This window comes from Pleurodeles waltl, chromosome 10 (assembly GCF_031143425.1).
Source record: "Pleurodeles waltl isolate 20211129_DDA chromosome 10, aPleWal1.hap1.20221129, whole genome shotgun sequence".
Lineage (NCBI taxonomy): Eukaryota > Metazoa > Chordata > Amphibia > Caudata > Salamandridae > Pleurodeles > Pleurodeles waltl.
Window position 1 is genome coordinate 250934325 of NC_090449.1, and position 19375 is coordinate 250953699.

At 44.1% G+C, this 19375-nt stretch overlaps 1 protein-coding gene across 1 annotated transcript in view; it reads left to right on the forward strand.

The window, feature by feature from the left end:
- DNAAF8 (dynein axonemal assembly factor 8) overlaps positions 1-19375 on the forward strand; it is an 882921-nt gene that overhangs the window by 741044 nt on the left and 122502 nt on the right. Inside the window, exon 28 of the mRNA XM_069210337.1 lies at positions 8446-8660. Within this exon, the coding sequence (XP_069066438.1) occupies positions 8446-8660 (215 nt within the window). The remainder of the gene's footprint in view (positions 1-8445; positions 8661-19375) is intronic.

Genomic DNA, 19375 nt, shown 5'->3' on the forward strand with positions numbered 1-19375 from the left:
GATGTAAGCGCCGAGTTAGTCGCTCTCCCTGGGGTAAAAGTGCCTCCACACACGAATAGGGTCCGGTATGGCATTCGAAGTACAGAATACATTTAATCAATGACATTTTGGCAGCCATTTTGTGTTTAGCTGGATTTCACAGTAATTACCTTCCTGAATCTAGAATGTTAAATCTGTAAATACATGGGATACTGCTGCACGGAGTGCGAGTGTGGGAATCCAGGATGTTACATGTAGTTTTCAGTGAGTTCACACGTTTAAAGGAGAGGGGTAAGTGTGTACATATTCGCATTAAGTAACCACCTTCTTTGTCCTTGTTTTAGGGAAACGTTGCCAGCCAATGTGAGTTTATTACGCTGAGCAGCTGTTTTCTGGGATGTTTTGTGATGCTGAATTTTCTAGGGCAACTCATTCCGATTATATCACACATGGAATTTGGATCACAATCGCGATCTTAAAACCTCAGTGGGTCTGGCTGCGGGTTTGGCCCTGCGGACACCACATAAGAGAGGATTGTGCTTCTCTTATACTCTGTGCATGGCTTAATGGGGCAGCTATATTGGAACAGTATGTACCCGGCAACACCGGTTGTACATCAATACATATAGTACACCACATCCTCATACCGCCATATAGGATCCACTCCATTGGAATTACCACTACTTAGAGAACACTTAAACTGAATAAACTAAGTACAAGAGGAAGTGTGCCATCCTCGAACCTAATCTTAAAATGTAACCTTATTTTAAGCCTAACCGAGAGCCTAAAATTTACCCAAACCCTAGTAGTAAGCCTAGTCCTAAATTTTACCCTCACACAAAGCCTAACCCTAACACTATGGCTGTGTCGACCTACACCCAAGACGTAATACAAACCATAATCCTTACCCTAAAACCAGTGTTTAATTTGTAGAAAACAGTGGTAGGACCCACAGAGTTTTACAGGAAGCCACTGCAGATTGCACCACCCACAGCCCCTCCAGTGCTTCCAAATATTATCACATTCTTACAAGCGTGACTATTTGGACTATTCCAGGATACATAACTTTGTTCTATATGCATTGATATTGTATATATACATCCTTAATGTGTATTGAATTGATAAAAGTGTGATCATGTTCTGTGTTCCAAAATAATGAGTTAATCGCAAAGAAGGGGGACTAGGAGCTGATAAAGATCCAGCACCCGTTCTCCAGTTCCGTTATAATAAGTAAAAGAAGGGGAAGCTCTTCCCGTAGAAAGAGACAGAATAATCAGTTAGAGCCCTACAAGGAGAGGGGATCTTTATGATCAGAAGTGAGAGCCCTCACTCACCCAAATGGGTGTCATGCTTCACCATCGGGCTACTCCTCGTTGAGCCAACGATGCAATGCCAACTGGCCCCTAAGGGGGGGGGCTCTTTATTGGAGATCTGATTCGCCACAGTGATGCGTACGTTAAAGGGCAAGGTGGGTGTAGGGTGGAGTGCTAGGTAGCTCAGTTTTTATCAGCTGGTCCCCTTGGCAGGAATAAAAACAAAATAATGTACTGTGACCTGGTCTTAATGGGCCTAGACAGCCTTATGGTGAATGTTGTAGGGTCGACAGCAAACTAGTGTCAGGTTGGCAGAGAGGGGTAGGTTTTGGCCTTAACTCCGCATGGGGCCACTTTTCGCTGCTGCTGTGCGCAGTACTCTGCCAAGACCCAAGGGCAAGACTTATATTCCAAATAGGGTAGGAACCCTGCCTCCGCACCACAGTAGGTAAAGCAGACACTAGTTTGTTTGGTAATCTAATTTACATACACTGGATATCCCATCTCGATGTAGGGCAGGGATAATTTTCCTTGGTCCTGAAGAAATGCTAAAGATCCGATTTGACCAATAGGCGTGAAACATGTCACCATTCACCATAAGACTATCTAGGCCCATTGAGACCCAGTGACAGTAATTTATTTTGTTTTTATTGCTGCCAAGGGAACCACTTTTATTAAAACTGACCCTTAGACAGTTTTAACCCACTTGCACTCTACCTAGCACTCCACCCTACACCCTCCTTAGGTTCTAACACACTCATCACTACAGCAAATCAGAAGTTTTCCAGTATTGGATCTTTCATAGATTCACATGCTTGAATCATCCTCATTGTCGAAGAGGGAGTCCCACGGTACCTTAATATAGCAGTCCATATCATTACCATATGCCCAAAGTGCAATGAGCAATGTCTTTAATAACATATCCATGTACTTATAAAAAAGGACCAAACTTGAACCTTGACCAGTCAGACGACAGCACCCTCTAGAAGAGTCGCAAGAGAGGCCGAATCCCTCAGATTTTCTACTGCACTTCGTGTGAAGGGAGTCTCCCTGAGCTCTGCTCAGTTTTTTCCTCAACTTTCTGGTATTTCTGGTATTATTCCAATTTGGATATGGCTGAAAAACCTGAAAGGTTTTTTTTTAGACCCTGTAATTCATGTGGCAAGAAAAGGATACATATTGATGACCCTCACAGGGATTGTATATATTGTGTACACCCTCATCATAAGGTGAAAGATTGTAAAATTTGTTGCAGTTTTTCATCAAAGACATTAAGAGATCGTGAAGGTAGACTTTTACTGTGGCTGCAGAGGTCTAAAGGTCTATAACTGTCGGCTCTGAAGTGGATTCTGACTCCTCTACAACCTCTCGCAAAAGGGCATCGAAAAGGGAAATATCTTCTGACAAGTAACGTCCTGAGACAGCAAAAAAGGCCTTAAAAAAGTCTCCCCAAAAGACTGTCAAGGGCACAGGTGACAAGGACAAAAAGGAAAAAATGTCATCTAAACATAGATCCCATCCTTCTACTCCATCCGAAAAATCTATCTAACAGCTCTTCAAAACCCTCTTCAGAACCGTTGACGGTGAAATCTACTTTAAAACTCTCGTCGACAAGCACAGTGTCGACTACACCACAGACGATGAGAACGAGTACTACTGTAACATTGACTATGATGTTGAGGTCCACCTATACCGTCGACAATGGCCTCATGGACGAAGACACCACTCACACCGCTGAAGTTACGGTCGACGACAGTTCACTCGATGACGACCAAGTCAATGGCGATCCTACCAGCAACAACACCACCATCATAGACCATACTGTTGATGACCCTGCCGTCGACGACACCAACAATGACCTTGTCAATAGATTTGTTGGTGAAGAAACTACCCCCATTGATGGCCCTGAAGACCTCAACGATGGCATCGTTGACGACACCGTCCACAATCATTCAAATAAAAAAAAAAAATATTCAACCCAACCACACCTCTCCTAGCAAGGTGTCTCCATACCCGCCAAGTCGTCTCCTGGATATAAATAACTCTGACAACAAGGGTCCATTGGGAACAGAGCATAGTCCTTCTGAATTAAGGGTAAAATGTCAAGACCTAGACGATGATGATGAGGATGAGCAGTTTTATGAGGACTGTTATCACGAGCCAAGGTTTCATGATAGACCGCCTCCGTCACATGAGCATTACCAGTTTCATGAACATCATGCACCTCAGGCCTTAGTTCAAGTGCCTCTATCCTTATTGCAGGACCTACAGGGCATGCTAAAGATTATCAGGCTTCCTGATCCAGCTTGGCTGCCCACTCCTGAACATGTTACAGTTCCGTCTCCTCCACAAATACCAGGAACGCAAGAGCACCTTACTCCTCTAGTGACACCAAGGAGGCAAGGATGGTTAAAATCCACCTCCTTTCGGCCAAAAGTTCAAACAAAGATATTAGACATGGCCTTCGATGGGGAAGCTCTTTTTGGAAAACATGTAACGGAGACAGTGAGGTCGTTGGGTACATTGCAATTTAGAAAAAAAAAAACTTTCATGGAGCTTGTGGGAGAGGCATCCCCACATATCGGGGTGCTTATCAGAGATTTCAACAACCCTATCATCAACAATACAGGTGTTATTACCAGCAACAAACACATAGAGAGCCGCCTGCAGCAGCGTGCCATAACCAAGGGTCTTGCAGGAAACAGGTCTCTCAAGGGAAGGAGCCCAGCAGAAAACAGTGACCTGTACCGAGTGATGGCTAATACCAGTCCTGCTTCAACAGTGGGTGAAAATATTTCCAAATATATCCATCACTGGAGGAAACTAACAACAGACAAGTGGGTATTAGACATCATTACCCACATACCTACCCTGGAGTTCATCCAAAGTCTGTCTACCGCTCCTCCAAGGGGTACGCACCCTCATCTTCACTTATTGCAACAAAAAGTCTGCATCATGCTAGAAAAGGGAGCAACAGAAAGAGTTCCTCCATCCCAAAAGGGATTGGGTTTCTATTCTCATTTTTTTCTAATCCAAAAGAAGTCAGGGAAATGGCAACCTATTCTGGTTCTATGGAAACTGAACAATTTCCTGAGAAAGGAATCTTTCCATATGATTACTCTTTCAGATATCCTGAAACTATTAAATCACAGAGATCATATGACCAACTAGATCTGCAAGATGCTTATTTCCACATCCCCATACATCCCAAACATTTAAAATTCCTCAGATTTACAGTGGCTAGCACTCATTACCAGGTTCTTCCCTTTGGTCTTAAGTCAGCACCACATACTTTCACAAAATGTCTAGCCCCTGTGGCAGCCGGGCTGAGAAGTTCAGGCCATCAAATATTCCCATACCTCGACGACTGGCTGATCAAAGCACCCTTAGCCAGTCAGGCAACGAAAGCCACCTTGCCTTACCTGAAGCTCTTCAGCAACCTGGGTCTAACTGTCAACCACCTCAATTCCTCAACTGTGCCATCAACGCAAATAATGTTCCTAGGAGCAATTGTGGACACCATAGAGAACAAAGCATATCTATCACAGGACAGACAACAAAAACTACAATGATTAGCTTTGAAACTTCAGACAAAAAAGTATGTTTCAGTGCGAATGTGCAAATCAGTCCTGGAATGATGTCCTCTTCCATAGATCTACTGGAAACTCGCTTAAAGATGAGGTCTTTGCAGGAAGGGCGTGACAAGAAATGGTTACAGATAAACTGATCTTTTGAGGATCTAATCACAGCCACTCCTCAAGTGATATTGGCTCTAAGCCGATGGTCTGTTCCTCACCATCCTAACAAGGGTCTCTCATTCCTGCCTCAAGTTCCTGACTATGTTATTACCATGGATGCATCCCTGGACGGATGGGGTGGACACTTGCAAGAGGTGCAAGTTCAGGGGAAGTGGTCTATAACTCAGAAAACTCTGCCCATCAACCACTTGGAGCTATGAGCAATTTTCCTCAGCCTACGAGCTTTCCTACGAGAATAAGACATGCTTCAGAGCTATTACATACAGATAGCACTACGAGCATTTACTATATAAACAAACAGGGAGTTACAAGATCTTTACCTCTGTCCCCAGAAGAAAAGAGGATATGGAATTGACTATGAAACACGGCATCACTCTCCGTGCCGAACATGTGCGAAGGCTCAGCAACACCTTGGCAGACAGCCTCAGCAGAATGAAGTCAACCTTCTATGAACGGGATCTGGACCTATCCACACTAGAAGAGATATTCTCTCTATGGGGAAGCAAGCACCCGATCTGTTTGCAACACAACAGAACAGCAAATGCCAGTTCTTCGCAAGCTGGCATCCCAGTCCAGGGACCCATCAATAAGGTCTGGGATCTTTGCTTCTGCTTTTCCCCCTGATTCCTGTGATCCCGAAAGTTCTCAGCAAGATCAAGGCAGAGAAGTGTTGAGTCATACTGATAGCTCCCAAGTAGCCCATTCAGCACTGGCTCACGGAATTACTCCTTCTATCCGAGACCACCCACATCCATCTCAGACCAGTGCCTCACTTGTTAACGATGAACAAAGGCCAAGGATGTCATCCGGACCCAATGTCTCTCCACGTATGTGCATGGCTCCTGAATTTAAAGATCTGAGCATCTCACAGGAATGTTGAGAGATTCTCTCAAAGGCGAGAGCAGATTCTACTTTAAAAAATAGAGGTTAAAATGGAAAAGATTCTGCGTGTGGTACCAGAGCTCAAATTTGCATCCCCTACAAATATCACCTGAGCCGCTTCTGCCTTACCTGCTTTCACTGGCTCAATCAGGTCTGGTACATTCTTCTATAAAAATATATCTGGCTGCGATCTCCATATATATACGCGTTCACATGGCTCTTCCTCCTTGTGCTCCTGCAGGATCGTCAAGCAATTTCTTAAAGGCCTCTTCAGAGCTTTTACCCCAGTGAGGGCTCCTCCACCTGAATGTCATCTAAACATAGTTTTGTCTCAACTGATGAACTTCCGTTTGAACTCATTCACACAGAGGACCTCAAATTTCTCACCTGGAAGGTCTCTTTACTCCTGGCCCTCACAAGCAACCGAAGAGTTAGTGAAATTGAGCCCTTTACAACCCAAGAACCTTTCTTGCTTTTCAGGGATGATGCCTTCATTCTTAGAACTAACCCAAGATTCGTCCTTAAGGTACCTTGCAGTTTCCATCTTAATGAACCTATCATATTTAAAACTTTTTATCCCGAATCTGAACTCACCAGCGGAAAGATCTTTACACCCATTGGATCTTAAAAGATTCCTCAAGTTTTACTTGCATCATACGAAAGATCTCAGACAGTATCCTATAGTCAAATGCGCAAAGCAGCTTCAGTGACTAAAACAACCATTGCTAGATGGATTTCAGCCGCAATACAGATTTGCCACTGTAAAGCTGGATGACCCTTATCAAGCAAAGTCAGAGCACACTCAACCAGGGCAGTGTCCACATCTACAGCCCTTTTTGCTGGTGTGCCTTTGGACAAGATATGTAGTGCTTCGACTTGGAGAGGTGTGCATTCGTTCATGCAGCACTATTGCCTCGGGTCGGCTCAGCACACCGATGCAGCTGTTGATCAAGGAGTGCTGCGCCATCTGTTTCAATAAGGTGAGCCTCCATTACTCTTTTTATATTTATATACAGATCTAAATATATGTGTATTTAGGTTTATCAATATATTTAGATATTCTTATAACATGACCCACCTTCTGCAAATATATCTACAACAGATGCTTCTTCTGCTTACAGTTACTGCTTGCTAATCTGATTCAAGCATGTTGATCTTTGAAAGATCCAATACTGGAGAAGAAAACAAGTTACTTACCTGTAACTTCAGTTCTCAAGTATTGGTATCTTTCATAGATTCACATGGGACCCACCCTCCTCGCATGAGAGGCTCCCCTTATAGTTCATAAGTATTCATTACACTTGTGCTGTGTAACCTCGTAGAGTTTTAGAGGCTGCTGTTGCCTGATTGTTCATGGTTCAAGTTTGATCCTTTTTTTAATAAGGATAGAGATATGTTATTAAAGACATTGCTCATTGCCATTGAGGCCTGTGGTAATGATATGGACTGCTATGCTAAGGTACTGTGGGATTCCTTTTTCGTCGAAAGTGAAGATTCAAGCATGTGACTCGTTTTCATCTCCGATAAAGAGCCCCCTCCCGCCCTGTGGGGGCCACTGAGCATTGCACCACCGGCCCAATGAGGAACAGCCCGATGATAAAGCTTAACACCCATTTGGGTGTGTGAGGGCTCTAACTTCTGATCATAAGAATCCCCCTCTCCTTGTGGGCTCCATCTGAATACTCTGCTTTTTTTCGGTGGGACCAGCTCCCCCTGCTTTTACTTATTCAAAAATAGTGAGACAGCACCGCCATGTGTCATAAACAATGGCCAGTATTAAGAATCAAGTGCTGGTGCCTAGCACTGCCCACCACAGGCACAAGTTAAGCACTACGTAAAACTAACACTCTTACTTTCCCTATCCATAAATCTAAAGCTAAGCATAAACTCAAACCTAACCATAAAACCTCCTAAAACACTGTAACCGTCTCTGTAAACCTTACCATAGCATTTGCTCTAACCCTTACTCTTACATTTGCACTTTCTTCATTCGAATATAGGTGTTCTCAGCGGTGGTGGTTTTGTTGTAGTGACCCCATGTAGTGGTTTACAGATATACTGAATTATTAGTATTGGGAGTCCTGGCATACCTCTTAGGGTTGTCTTTCAAATCTGCCCATATTTCAAAATTGTCATAATTTTTATTAAAGTCAGTAATGAGTGATATCACCGAAGCGTTTCCCTTAAATACATCGTTCTATCGTAGATGGAACCAAGGAAACACCCTGTCAAAAATACTATTTCTCCAATTAAATGTTGCACATTGGAGGCGCTGTTCAGTGGCATTGAGATTCCTAGATTCACACTGCAGTCATAGGGGAAAACCTTTCTAAACTGTCATTCCCATATGTTGCTTTAGCAGTAACTCTACCTGAACACTTTGCAAAGTTAATGTGAGGCAAGTAGGGATGAATCATCACGTTTTTTGTATTGAAAATGTGAGTACAATTTATTAAATATGTTGGCTGTTCTCACTTTGATCCCCCTTTTCTTTGAACCCTCTATTGCTCCAGGTCTACCGCTCCATAGCGCCCTCTGCCAGACCATTTGCTTGGTGCTCCCTGAGGGCCTTCTGCAAGGCAGTGAACACCCTTCATACATCCCACTGCTGGAGCAGTTGGCCAGCCGAGAGTTTGTGCTGACCGGGGCACGGCTCACCAGATTGGACCAGCCCCAGGCCTACCTTATTGCTGAGCTGTTGAGCCCTGTTGATTCAGTTTCAGCCACGGTAAGGTACCTAGTTTGAGGTGTATTTCTTAATTTATTAAATTAATTACATTTATTAAATAGTATCCAATACACATGTGCCACAACTGGATTGAGGGGTGTGTTTGTTTTAAATGTAATGTAAACTGGCTGTGGTAATACCTGGACAAAGCCCTTGGAGGAGGCTGACATGGTGTTTTTCCATATAGAGAAAGTTCTGTAACTGCCTGTGTGTAACATGGCTCTTCCAAGTGTATAAAGAAAAATGTACTTTGGTACCTGTAGCGACCACTTTATTGAGAAGATAATGGACAACTTGGATATATATGAGTTGGGCAGATTTTTTCTGGATTTGAATTTATCATGGATTGAGGCAGAAATGTGATAAAGCATCCAATCAGTTACAATATTTCTTAACTTACTGTCTTGTTTTCAGCTCCCATGTTGATGACTAAATGAGTGGGTACCTTAATGTAATAAATACCAAAAGAATCAAGTGGTTTGTATAGAACTTTAACACCTGGGTTTTAAAGCTTTGAACATAAAACTCTAACTCTAAACTAAGTGTGTCTTGTGAAGTTGCAGGAAGAATGGAACATGGCAGATTTTATTGGAACACAGACTATAAATATTTTATATTTAGATTCATTGTATGTAAATGTATCTCATGTTGATATCCTGTGTTCGACTCCCCATGATCTATGACATCCTTGGTGCTTAGAACACCCTCCTCACTCCAATTCATTACAGACACTGTCTTTAGCCCTGAACTTTTCACCTTCAAATCACTGATTTCGGATATTAGTTTAATTAGTTCAGTGGATGCAAAACAAGACTACAATACTCAGGATGTATTAGGATATCCCATAAAAGACCAACACTGGAAACAGATCAATAATGATCTGGAGGGAGGTGGTCAGTGTATTTTGCTGCTACACTTTGTATTAGCCACAATAGTGGTAAAGGTCATGTTGAGTCTTTGGGTTTGAACCTGACCCACAAAATGCAGGGGTTCAACATAGATCCTTAGGGATCCTCTCCAGCCAGCCATGCAAAAGCAACTCTTTCCAAATGGGGCTAACTGCTACTGACCATAAGAGCTTCTGCACTGTGGATAAAATAAGACTTTCATTGAAAACCCAGGTTTTAATGTCATCCTTCTACAGACCTGCAATTAAGAATGACACCTGTTTACACTAGTCTGGCATGCTCGAGTCACCCTTTATGGATGCTCCGTCTTTGCACACATACTTCTTGAGGCTCTGAATTGTAGGCCCGGGGAGATTAAATGATTTGTCCAGAATCACAGTATGTTAAGCCGACACTCAAGTCTCGAACCTGGTTACCCCGGCTCTGAAGTCAGTGCTCAGGCCATTACGCCACATCCTGTAAGTTTTACATTGTAATAACAACAATTTCTAGTGGATATCACTCCCACATGCTCCTTTAGTTATTTAGAGAAACTCTTTTCAAGGTGCCAAACTGATTCTGAATATTTTATTTCAGCAATGAGGCCTCACCAGCTACGCATGTTTTCAGCCATGAAGTTGCATCACCTCAGCAGTGACACGCGCTGGTGACATTAGTTCCTTTTTTCCACATCTCGCACAGATGCAGGGTCCAGAGTCACCCGGGAAATTCCTCCGATTTTTTGTTTACATTATTGTTAGTTTATTTTTTCTCCAGTGGATGGTCTCCACCAAAAACCAGACGTGTGTGAAGCTCTGTTCTACCTGTTGGTAACAGATGTCTGTCATTAAGCCCAGTTTGCATTTCTTATTGTGTCTAATGAAGTTGTGTGTTGCCTTTTTATCAACTGTGCACCCACATGTACCAAAAGCTGTCAGTGGAATGGAGGCCAACATTTTTAGGGCCTCCCTAAAGAGTAAATCATGATCCAAAACATGGAGCCACACCCAATCTCACTCTCCAGATTAGATTGAAGCCTTCCATCGAGCACTTAAGGCAGTTTTTGTTATGCGTCCCTCGGTCTGAAAGAATTATAGATGAAATGTGATGTAAATTAAGCACTTCCGAATGGATACGGAATTCCAAGAAATGCATACTAAGTTAAAACTTGTGATAATGGAGAGAACACAATACCCTTGGATCTGACTTTGATGCTGTCCAAATGCCTGGTCACATTCACTTTCACTAAGATGAGGATGTTGATGGCGAAGAGGGCAATCTACTTTCACCCGTGAATTCGGATACCGCTTTGTTAGCCGAGCTGAAAACTTTTAGTGCCCGCAGACACCTCTCCAAAGGTGGAATTCCCTTCAGTGGAAGCTCACTTTTCAGCCAAACAAGCACACAATTAGGCATTTTATTGGAAACCTTTGGAGACACTGGCAGTCCCAACTCATTCTTTTCAGTTTAGGACTACTCTTTATGGAACTTCTGTCTAGCAAGTGGGTTTTGGATGAACCGCCGCCTTTTGATGAGGCCTTAACTGACCAGATTAAGGTAGCCAAGGTGAAGATTGTAGAACTCTGCTTCTAGAAAGTAAATGACCGTTGGTATCTGTCTCTGCATGCAACATTAAGAAAACCTTATTATGTAGGCCTCATCATGCAATATAAAAGAAAGTAGTATTTCCTGTTGGCTTATAGACAGAAATTTGAGGTAGCTGGGTGTGCTGGGCAAAAAAGTTTATGCTTCAGTGAATTTAGTCAGAAAATCCTCAAATGCTCCTTGTCTTCTGGTGCAACAGTGCTCGCTGTCATCAGTTTGCTATAAAAATCCATGCATGTCCTTCTCAGAGTTAGTGGAGGATGGTATGACAATCTCAAAACAAATAACTCAGGCAGTGTTAGAATTGTGCATGGTTGGGTTATCTAAGGATTCAGGTTTAGTGCTGCATCACCATACCTGAATGCATACTACAGGGATCTCTAGGGACGGCCATGCTTAGGTGTTGGAATTTGATGGTCATTGCTCTTTGGTGGAAAATACTGAAATTTCTTTAGATAAGTTAAACTTTAGCCACAGTTTTAGGTTTTGCCTCATCTTCAAATTGGCTTCATGCTAATAGTAGACATTTAGGAGCTACAGTCAACAGTTGCCCCTGTTATAGAAGCAACAATAGTCCCAGCAGCAGCCTTGAAACACGAGACAGACCGATTTAATGATCTCTTGGAGAGCAACTTTGCACCAACTCTGATTCAGTCTTTGAAATTCTGCTTACTCCAGATTAATTTCTTCAAATGAGAACCACTTTGCCTGTTGTGGGCATACAGACATCTCTTCAGACGTGAGGGTCCAACTAACAAATATCGTCGCACAAAGTTGCTATATTAATCATCTGGAGCTATGAGCAGTCAGATTGGTACTAAAGAGCTATCTTCCTCACCTACAGGGCAAGCAAGATGACCACAATGTTTTATTTGAAAAAGCAGAGGAGTGTGGTGCCCAGACAATTAAGTGAAGAGGCACTTAAGCTTCGGTACTGGACTTTAGAGAAATAAATTATTCTGTAAATATCTCATCTGGCAGAAAGAAGAATACAACTGCATACAGTTTCAGAAGCCTCCCTTTAGTTAACTACGAGTAGGGTAAGATTAAGGGTAGGAGTTGGCTCATTTGGTTTTGGCAGTGACTGCAAAAACTCTTGAAGTATGTGAATCTTTGAAAGATCCAATGCTGCAGAACAATTGGTTCACAAACAAGATAACTGTAATAAAGGTCTGAGCCATCCTTTCATGGCACAGAAAAATGTGATCAGGTGTGAGTTACACAAGTACAGTATGTACACATCAAGCAGATATGTTAACTCAATAACACTGTACTTGTGTAACTCACACCTGATCACATTTTTCTGTGCCATGAAAGGATGGCTCAGACCTTTATTACAGTTATCTTGTTTGTGAACCAATTGTTCTGCAGCATTGGATCTTTCAAAGATTCACATGCTTGAATTCTCTCGTAGGGGATTTCCATGTATAGTCATAAGCACTGAATAGTTCCGCGCGCCTGCGGGGACCCCGGAGCACTGTTGTGTAGTATATTCTTAAGTGCAATCATCAGCTCCTTGACAAAAAGGTCTGTGAAAAACACTTAAGAATAACAATGTGCAGCCTATGTGAACAGCTACACAGGCCAAATTGTTAGAAGAAAAAAACAGTTGTAGTGTAAATTTCACGTTTAAACCTCTATTTATTCTATAAATACATAAATAAATACATTCTCATATTTTATTTACACCTCTCATGAGAATAAAACAATGTAGGGCAGTGTAGCCCATAGGCTGCCATTATACAGAATGAAAATAGAACTGTGCCTTTAAGAAAGTAAAGTCTTCCTGTTTCCCATCATGCACAGCAAAAGGCAGTTGCCTCAGTTCTTTTTTCCGGCTCCTTTCTGACAGGACCCTGAAGCATTGAGCTCTACCTCACAAAATCCTTTTGTGACAGAAATTCATTTAAAATCTTTTGAATTTCATTTTCACTCGACGTTTTTAACATTGAGTGATAATTTTCTGCTTTTTTCTGTTAGATTCTGACAGAATTTTGAGGTTTTTCTACTTCAGAAATGCCTTCACTGTTTGACAAATGTCCTTCTTGTGGCAGAAAAAAGGCCAAAACAGATCCACATCGGGTCTGCATAATTTGCCTTCCATCCAGCCACAAACCGGAGTCGTGTGACATCTGCAAAACCTTCTCCAGAAGGACCCTTCGTGACAGGGAGAAGATCCGACTCCAGGCGAAAGAGGACAGGAGGAAAAGTGGTCATTCTACCACAGAGCGAGGAGAAGGTCAGTCTTCTACCAGGGCTCACACTGGTTCCTCTATAACTCCGACCAGACCGGCTCAAAAACGGCACAGGTCTCCGACGACGTCGAGGGCGTCGACGTCGAGGCAAGGAACGGCGCCAACATGCTCGCCGTCGAGGAGTGGTTCGCCGGCGAGAAAGAGACATCGCTCGCCTTCGACGACGATTTCGCCGTCGAGACGGCGTGGACTTTCGCCGTCGAGATCTGGGTCACCGTCGACACGGCGAGGACGTTCCACGTCGAGGAGATCTGAATCCGGTTCGCCGTCGAAACGGCGAGATCGATCAACGTCGAGGGGTGCTCGACGTCGTAGACGTTCACCGTCATCACGGCGACGTCGAGGGTCGTCGTCGAGAGATTCTCAACGGCGAGAAGAATCGACGGCGAAGGACACTCGCCGTCACCGTACTTCGACGTCGAGGAGTGTGTCGACGTCGAGACAATCAAAAAGACCTAGGAGGGTTTATACAACCTCAGAATCCTCGGCTTCAATCATCCTCCTTCCAGCGTCTCCACAACTCTCTCCTCGACAATCACCATTGCCACTGACGCCGGTAACACCTACGGCGCCTCTTCCGGCTCCGCCTGCAGAGTCTGTTTTGAGGACTCCAACGCGGTCTGTAAGACGTTCGGGACATTCCTCTAGACGCTCTTCTTCCTCTCGGCACCGTCATGACCCACAGAGATCTCAGCATTCACATCACAGGCGTTCTTCTTCGTCTACACGGGACTACTCTCCAACCCTATCGGACTCACCGTCCCCGAGAGTGTCCCCCATAGATGATGTGAATACGTTCCAGGAGGTCTTAGTACGAGGGGCAACCAAGCTGAACATCCCGCTGGCGGTACCTGCCCCATCGACGTCAGTGATCTTCGAGACCTTGCATCACAGGACATCTTCCAGACCTTTGCTTCCACTGGTTCCAGGTCTCCTTGAACCAGCAATGGATATTTTCCTTGCACCGGCCGCAACAAAGTCTGCTCCTTCCAGACTTATTAAAAAATATCGTCCACCAGAACAAGATCCTCTATTCTTGAGGTCGGACCCAGTTCCTGATTCGGTGGTCATAGTAGCGGCAAAGAAACTGCATTCAACCTCACCATCTTCTTCTTCACCTCCAGATAAAGAGAGCAGAAAGATAGATGCTGCAGGACGAAAAGTATGCTCTACTGCAGCCGTCACGATGAAGGCAGCCAGCGCTACTGCGTTATTAGGGCGGTACGATCGTGCCCTCTGGGACTCTTTAATACAGTTTGCGGAACATCTTCCTAAGGATAAAAGGGAAGATTTCCTGGAGGTCGTGGGTGAGGGAGCCATGGTGTCTAACCAAATTATAAGTGCTGCAGCTGACTCTTCGGTGCTATCCGCACACAATTATGCACACGGGATAGCGCTCAGAAGGCATGCATGGTTGAGACTTACATCACTCAAACCTGAAGCGCAGCAGAGAATACAAAACCTGCCTTTCTCGGGCTCCACCTTGTTCGGTTCTCATGCCGATGACGAGATGGCTAGAATGAAAGCTGAACTAGATACCTTGAAAGCGGTAGGGATGGAAAGACCGAAAGAACAAAGAAAGGTTTTCCGGCCATATCAACGACGACTTTTCACCCACCGGTATCAGTCGCCACACTGGATGTCTTCGCGCCCCCAGCAGCAGCAACAACAGCAGTATCAAAGGGGTTTCTCTACTCAGCGAAGGTCGACAAGGGGTCGTTCAACACCTCAAACTCAGGCAACTCGACAGGCTCCCACGTCTAAGCCCTGAATCTTTGCTTCCCCCTCCTCCGTTATCCACTCCGGTAGGGGGAAGTATCTCAAATCATCTGGACGAGTGGCTACGCATCACAACAGACGCCTGGGTATTGAATATTGTGAGACATGGTTACGCTCTCAGATTCACCAGTCCTCCACCATCTGTTCCACCCAAAACAGCCAACCGCCATCTCGAAGCTCTACAGTTAGAGGTCAATATCCTATTGCAAAAAAGAGCCATAGAACCCGTTCCCATCAGCCAGCAAGGGAAGGGGATTTATTCGAGATATTTCCTTGTACCGAAAAAAGACAAACAAGAGTTTCGTCCCATCTTAGATCTGAGGACAGCAAACAAATGGATTCGCAAAGAAAAATTCAGGATGTTAGCCTTACACCAAATTTATCCACATCTACGTCAGGGCGACTGGCTATGTGCGATAGATCTTTGCGACGCTTACTTTCACATCCCAGTAACCAAGAAACATCGAAAATTCCTAAGGTTCACTGTCGGAAAACGCCATTACCAATTTGCAGTTCTACCTTTCGGCCTAAAATCAGCGCCAAGAACTTTTTCCAAATGCATGGCGGTAGTAGCCGCCCATTTGAGGAAACAGCGAATATTCGTCTACCCCTATCTAGACGATTGGCTCATAAAGGCCTCCAGTTGTCTCGAGACACAGCAACATTTCGAATGGACTCTACAACTGCTGCAAAAACTTGGTCTTCAAGTCAATCTCCTGAAATCTACAGCAACACCTGTTCAGAGGTTGCATTACTTAGGGGCCATTGTAGATACCAGGCTAGGAAAGGTGTTTCCTTCGGAGGAACGACGGTTATCGATTCTCCAGAAGTGCAAACAACTGCAGGAAAGACCTCAAGCCACTGCAAGAATAATAGCTTCTCTACTGGGCTCGATGGCGTCTTGTATCCATCTGGTTCCCAATGCTCGCCTCCATATGAGACCATTGCAGGAAAACCTGGAGGATCAGTGGTGTCAACTGAGGGACGATTGGGAGAACAAAGTCCTTCTTTCTCCTCACACCCTACAATCCCTCAAGTGGTGGTGTTTACCCAGCAATCTCTTGGTGGGGATTCCGTTCCAACAACGGCCCCCATCTCAAACCATCGTAACAGATGCGTCACTGATCGGATGGGGGGCGCACATGGAACATCTTCGAGTCCAAGGCGAGTGGTCACAGAGAGAGAGTCTCTATCACATCAACCTGCTGGAACTTCGCGCAGTCCACCTTGCGCTCAAAGCCTTCCTTCCCTCTCTGAGAACGGAAACTCTCCTTCTCCAGACAGACAACGTGGCCACTATGTACTACGTGAACAAACAAGGAGGCACCAGGTCCAGAATTTTATCCAGAGAGGCTCAGACAATCTGGCATTGGCTTCTAGCCAGGAACCTGTCACTAGTGGCAACTCACCTGCCCGGCATCCAGAATGTTCAAGCGGATGCCCTCAGTCGGGTAATGGACGAGAACCACGAATGGGTACTACACGACGACGTCGTTCATTCCATTTTCGCACTCTGGGGTACCCCCTCTACAGACCTATTCGCAACCCCAGAAAACAAAAAATGCCAAAACTTCGCCTCCAGATATTACCATCCAGGGACACTAGGGAATGCCCTGTGGATAAGCTGGTCAGGAGCATTTCTTTACGCCTTTCCACCGCTTCCCCTGATTCCGGCGGTCCTCCAGAAGCTGTCCAATGTTCAGACCAAAATGATCCTAATTGCTCCGGAGTGGCCACGCCAGTGGTGGTTCCCAGACCTTCTTCACCGGTCACTCAAACCACACATCAGGCTACCATATCGTCCGGACCTTCTCACGAAGTTCAGAGGGCAGATATCTCATCCCAACCCCTCATCGTTGAGTTTGGCAGCATGGCTCCTGAGCTAGTGCAATATGGACACTTGAACCTACCTCAGGATTGTATGGAAATTCTGAAGGAAGCAAAGCGCCCTTCCACACGATCAGCCTATGCAAGCAAGTGGAAGAGATTCTGCATTTGGTGTTTACACAACAACATTGACCCGGTTTCCTGTGGAGAACAATCTATCCTGCCATACTTGTTAAGTTTGGCAAAATCGGGCTTACAACTGTCGTCAATAAAAGTTCACTTGGCGGCTGTCACAGCATACAGAAAGAGTCCTTCACAAACTTCCTTTTTTCGGATTCCGATTATTAAGGATTTCCTAGAAGGTTTAAAGAAGGTTTTTCCCCCCATTAGAAAGCCTTCTCCTCCATGGGAACTGAACGTTGTCTTATCACGTCTGATGCTGCCGCCATTCGAGCCAATACATAAGGCATCGCTGCAACATCTCACATGGAAAGCTGCTTTTCTGGTGGCAATCACTTCAGCGCGTAGGGTCAGCGAAATCCAGGCCCTTTGCGCTCAGGAACCCTACACGGTTTTTCATTCTGCAAAAGTGGTAATGAGAACTCATCCAAAATTTTTACCTAAGGTAGTCTCCGACTTCCATGTGAACCAAACAATTTCATTACCGACTTTCTTTCAGAATCCAGCTACTCCTGCTGAGAGAACTCTGCATTCTCTGGATGTAAAGAGAGTCTTGAAATTTTACTTGGACAGGACAAAAAGCTTACGAAAATCACAACAGCTTTTTATTAACTATGGCCCAATCAGAACAGGTTTGGGTACATCTAAACAATCTTTATCCAGGTGGATTGTTTCATGTATAATGTTATGTTATCAGTTAGCAAACAAATCCCTTGGTGGTAGGCCAAAAGCCCACTCTACCAGAGGGAAAGCAGCTACTGTAGCCTTGATGAGAAATGTCCCTTTGGCAGAAATATGCAAGGCTGCCACTTGGAGGTCGGTCCATACCTTTACTAAGCATTACTGCCTTGATACAGACGCTAGGGCAGATGCTCAGGTTGGGCAGGCTTTGCTCAAGAATTTGTTTGCATGATTCATGTTTTTCTCAGTATTCTTATGTCTACTCCACCGCGGTTATGGGGATGGGCTTGCTACTCTATTCAGTGCTTATGACTATACATGGAAATCCCCTACGAGAGAAGAAATGGTTTCTTACCTGTAACTCCAGTTCTCTCGTAGGGGTATTTCCATGATAGTCATAAGCAACCCTCCCTCCTCCCCGGTGGAGTTGACATAGAACATGAATATTATGGAGGTTGGTACTCCAACAAATGTTTTGTTTTTTCTTCATGTCAGGTTAATAGCCTCCAAAAAAGAACTGAGGCAACTGCCTTTTGCTGTGCATGATGGGAAACAGGAAGACTTTACTTTCTTAAAGGCACAGTTCTATTTTCATTCTGTATAATGGCAGCCTATGGGCTACACTGCCCTACATTGTTTTATTCTCATGAGAGGTGTAAATAAAATATGAGAATGTATTTATTTATGTATTTATAGAATAAATAGAGGTTTAAACGTGAAATTTACACTACAACTGTTTTTTTCTTCTAACAATTTGGCCTGTGTAGCTGTTCACATAGGCTGCACATTGTTATTCTTAAGTGTTTTTCACAGACCTTTTTGTCAAGGAGCTGATGATTGCACTTAAGAATATACTACACAACAGTGCTCCGGGGTCCCCGCAGGCGCGCGGAACTATTCAGTGCTTATGACTATCATGGAAATACCCCTACGAGAGAACTGGAGTTACAGGTAAGAAACCATTTCTTATCTCCATACATCAGCCTGGGAACCCACGGTAGTGAATGCTTAACATAGCAGCTTTTCAATACAGCAACTTACATTAAAAACGAAGGACAAACCTTCATACAGCAAACTTAGCTTATCTACCTCATTATGTGAGCTGAAGACCAGCAGGCTCCAACAGTCATATTCTCTACCGCTCTGTAAGAGGCAACAGGGAATCCCTCAAGTTCTGCTCAGAAACTTCAACTTGAAATCTTCACTTCTGGTAAGCATATGGTTTATCAGCCTAAGCTTTTCATGATCTGAGGTACATTTTGTTTTTTTCTTCTATTTCAACCGTGACTGAATTCTGCCAACCAAGGACGTGCCTCAAACCTTTTGAGAACTGAGATACCAGGAAGGTTTACACTTAAGATTCCATGTGAAAGTGTATCTCTGCCTCTATAAATCAGGCCATAAACCTAAGCTCTGTTGGATTTATGCCAACTTTAGTAGCAAAACTCTAAAAGATAGAGAGGGTAGACTACCACATTTTGTAATTGCTGAATCTCCTTTG